The sequence below is a fragment of the Acanthisitta chloris genome, unplaced genomic scaffold (genome assembly GCF_000695815.1).
Source record: "Acanthisitta chloris isolate BGI_N310 unplaced genomic scaffold, ASM69581v1 scaffold14127, whole genome shotgun sequence".
In the NCBI taxonomy this organism is placed as follows: domain Eukaryota; kingdom Metazoa; phylum Chordata; class Aves; order Passeriformes; family Acanthisittidae; genus Acanthisitta; species Acanthisitta chloris.
This window is the reverse complement of record NW_008684378.1, coordinates 19,845-22,207: the sequence shown is the minus strand read 5'-3', so window position 1 is coordinate 22,207 and position 2,363 is coordinate 19,845. Positions and strand designations below refer to the sequence as shown.

The 2,363-nt window shown below is 40.7% G+C and overlaps 1 protein-coding gene across 1 annotated transcript in view; it reads left to right on the top strand.

Moving 5' to 3' along the window:
- The first annotated feature begins 1,355 nt into the window (after positions 1–1,355).
- Positions 1,356–2,363, top strand: part of LOC103806610 (ras-associated and pleckstrin homology domains-containing protein 1-like) — a 5,542-nt gene continuing 4,534 nt past the window's right edge. Inside the window, exon 1 of the mRNA XM_009079319.1 lies at positions 1,356–1,475. Coding sequence (XP_009077567.1) covers positions 1,356–1,475 — 120 coding nt within the window. The remainder of the gene's footprint in view (positions 1,476–2,363) is intronic.

The following is a 2,363-nucleotide window of genomic DNA, read 5'->3' as shown; positions in this document are numbered from 1 at the left end:
CATGGGCAGGGACACCTCCCATTAGACAAGGGATGCTCAAGGCATCATCCAGCCTGGCCTTGAACACTGCCAGGGTTGGGGCATCAACTGCTTCCCTGGGCAACCTGTGCCAGTGTCTCACCACACTCACAGGAAAAGATTTCTTCCCAATATCTAATGTAAAATTCCCCTCTTTCAATTTATACCCATTACTCCTTGTCCTGTCACTGCAGTTCCTAACAAAGAGTCCCCCTCCAGCTTCCCTGTGGGGCCCCTTCAGATACTGTCATGTAAAGTAAAAAATGGCTTGAATAGTTTTTTCTCTGAGATCACCTCTGTCATCTTTCATAACATCCCTTACCAGTTCAGCTCTGCAGCACTGTGATGTCTTTCAAAGAGTTGTCTTTTTCCAAAAAACTAGCATTTACGAAGTTTGCTTTTAAATCTACAAAATGGAAATTGGTACTTCCAGAAAGCCATGTAGCAAATAACTATGTAGCCCATGACTTGACTAAATCAAGCTGTACATCTCACCATTCATTTGTTGTGTAGTTCTCGGTGATCTGTTCTCATGTGTCTCTGGACATTCTATAGCACATCTCTTGGATTTACTCTTGAGTACTGCCTGATTGATCCCAAATGGTTCCCTAGATCGTTGCCCCTCCAAGTATGTAAATTCCCTTTCTGAACCAGATCCTGTCTTCACAAGTGTGGATATACCAGAAAGGCATGTGTCTTAGCTCCATAAAAGGAGCTGGAGGACATGTTTGAAGAAAAAAATAGAGGTTTGTTTAACAAAAGCTTAATTTTCTCTGGGGTAGTAACAGATGAACTTTGGAGAACATTAAGTCTTTATCTTGATCAGAAATTTGTTGAATGAAGGAGGGTCTGATAGATGTTATGGTGACTCTTTGCTTCCAAGCAGGAGTTTCTTTGTTGAAATTGTGCAATAACACTGAAGTGATCTGGTCAGTGTCCAAGATTTGTACTGTCTCAGGGGTTGTATTGCTGACATTATCTGTGGCCTGTTTAAGCATTTCTGTTTACAGATGTGCAGAGTGAACTATTTGCAGTGCAGTGAGACCCCACTTCCTGTGGGTTGAGCAGTGTTTCTTAACTGTGGTCTGCTGAATTCCTTGGACAAGAGTTGGATTTTTGTAATGTAATGTCAATAGATTTTGCCAACAATAGCTGGCAATGAATGCACATGCAAGGCTAGCATGAAATAATTTCTGATGGTGTATTAAGTACTGTGAACTCTGTTCTTAATCTTTTCCTACATGGTTCTAATAACAGCAAGCTGCAAAAATGGTTTCATAATTACCCATTGCAACACTGATAAGCAAGTTTGAGTATCAAACTTTTATTTTTTTCAGATGGAGCAATTGTCAGATGAAGAGCTTGACCATGGTGCTGAAGAAGATAGTGATAAGGAAGATCAGGACCTGGACAAGATGTTTGGGGCCTGGCTGGGGGAACTGGACAAACTCACACAGGTAAGAGAGGTTTCAATCATCTCACATAATAATTCTTTATAAATATTATGTTTCTTTTCAGTTGGATGCTAACTGCTTAGCACTGCTGCTTATAAATTGGCTTGTTTTCTCCATCTCAAGGTTATTAAATTCATTTTCCACAACAGTTTGACCTGTCCCAAAGGAAATGATTCACTCTGAGAGCTATGAAATTGGTATTTTGTCTTCATGTATGTAGAGGAACACAGACTTTGGCTGACTAGAGACAGGCTATATCTCCACACATGTGGTTTGATGTCATCCAGCTGTGACAGTATTTATTTATCTCACCTGAACAGCAGTAAGAAACAAGAAATTGTGAATGTTGCCATATGGTAAGGTGCCCTAATACACCCTAGAGGACTGACCATTGTCTCAGAGTACTCTTCCTGCCTCAGAGAAACAGCTGATAGGGCATCTTCTTTTGGCACTTCCTTCTTTCTAGTGCTTTTCCTTTCCTTCACAAGCAGATCTAATGTTTTGCATGGAATGCTGCACTCCTGGGCTGATAGGCTGTTCCTCTGTGACTGCCTGCAGGGTTTTTTCAGCTGTGTGAGCTGGCCCTCCTGAACAATGTATTCAATCTTCTCCCTGTTTATCACACAGAATTAAGCAAAGGTATGATAACTGAAGTTTCATTAAGGTAGAGAAGAGGGAGCTTTTCCCATCTTCATCTTACCCAAAGACTGAAGGAAAATTGAGCCAATTGTGTGACAAGATTTCAAATTCAGGCTTATCTCTCTTATCTTCTGATTAAATGTGCCTGCAAGATCTAAATGTTTACAGCAGTATAGGGGAAAGAGAATTTTTTTTTTTTGCTGAGGTTGTTCATGCAAGGCAATAAAGAACCCTGGCTTTTGAGATGAATGG